The 1,128-nt window shown below is 41.0% G+C and overlaps 1 protein-coding gene across 2 annotated transcripts in view; it reads right to left on the bottom strand.

The window, feature by feature from the left end:
* The window catches only part of deaf1 (DEAF1 transcription factor), a 17,187-nt gene that overhangs the window by 11,967 nt on the left and 4,092 nt on the right, over positions 1 to 1,128 (bottom strand). The window contains exon 6 of one of the 2 annotated variants that reach the window (XM_016468970.1): positions 586 to 663. In XM_016468970.1, the coding sequence (XP_016324456.1) occupies positions 586 to 663 (78 nt within the window). The remainder of the gene's footprint in view (positions 1 to 585; positions 664 to 1,128) is intronic. The other variant, XM_016468971.1, reaches the window with a different exon arrangement.

The raw sequence follows: 1,128 nt of genomic DNA, 5'->3' as shown, positions 1-1,128 counted from the left end.
CATTTGTAGCATTTGTAGGAGTTTCCCTTTCAGACGCAAAATTTATGGGAGGAGAGTATTAAAATGAATCGATTTACTAACGTCAAATTGCTGGTATTTTCGCCATTATTTAACGCCCAAAAAAAGCATGTCTTAAACTATTTTACACCTGTGTCATAAGTAGATCACCCGCACCTGATGAGCATCGGCTCTGTTTTTTTGCGAGTACGTTAATTTGCGCTACGCTTGGTATATTGCGTTGGTCAATATGTAAATGAGATGTTGCGTCTGTATTTAATTTGCACGTTGTCAGTAAATCACCAGCAGAAATTTCCACGCCCATCGGCGCCGTTTTGGAATTGCGCTCTAATGCTAATTTGCCGTTTCGTAAATCTGGCCCTTACTATTTAGACATGACCATCCTTTTTCTATTTATTTATTACTTTATTTAGTATATTATTTGTTAATTTACATTCTTGTTTTATTTGTATTTATTATTTTATTTCAGTTGTCATTTTCTTAAAAATAATTTTTCATCTTTACTCTGTGTGTGTAATATATATACTGTATTGTATAATTATGATTATAATAATGAGATTGAGTCACCGTGTCACTCACTGTTGACAGATCATCACAGCAGGCCGCACACGTACAGGACGCTGCATGAGGGTTCAGGATACGCTCCTGTCAAAACACACACACACACACACACGTCAAACACGGCAACAGGTCTGGGCTGTTCTGCTAAATGAGTCTCTGGGGCTTCACACACAAACTCACACACTCACACACACACACGGCAACAGGTCTGGGCTGTTCTGCTAAATGAGTCTCTGGGGCTTCACACACAAACTCACACACTCACACACACACACGGCAACAGGTCTGGGCTGTTCTGCTAAATGAGTCTCTGGGGCTTCACACACAAACTCACACACTCACACACACACACACACACACAAACAAAAACACAAAAACACAAAAACACACACACTCCAGTCAAACACGGCAACAGGTCTGGGCTGTTCTGCTAAATGAGTCTGGGGATTTTTTTTTGGGGGGAAGGGTTCCTACTGTGAGCTGTGTATGTCTGTGCATATTCTGTTGCGATTGTGTGTGTGTGTGTGTGTGTGTGTGTGTGTGTGGCCT

The sequence above is a fragment of the Sinocyclocheilus anshuiensis genome, unplaced genomic scaffold, assembly GCF_001515605.1.
Source record: "Sinocyclocheilus anshuiensis isolate Anshui unplaced genomic scaffold, SAMN03320099.WGS_v1.1 scaffold941, whole genome shotgun sequence".
Classification (NCBI taxonomy): domain Eukaryota; kingdom Metazoa; phylum Chordata; class Actinopteri; order Cypriniformes; family Cyprinidae; genus Sinocyclocheilus; species Sinocyclocheilus anshuiensis.
This window is presented reverse-complemented; position numbering and strand designations above follow the sequence as displayed.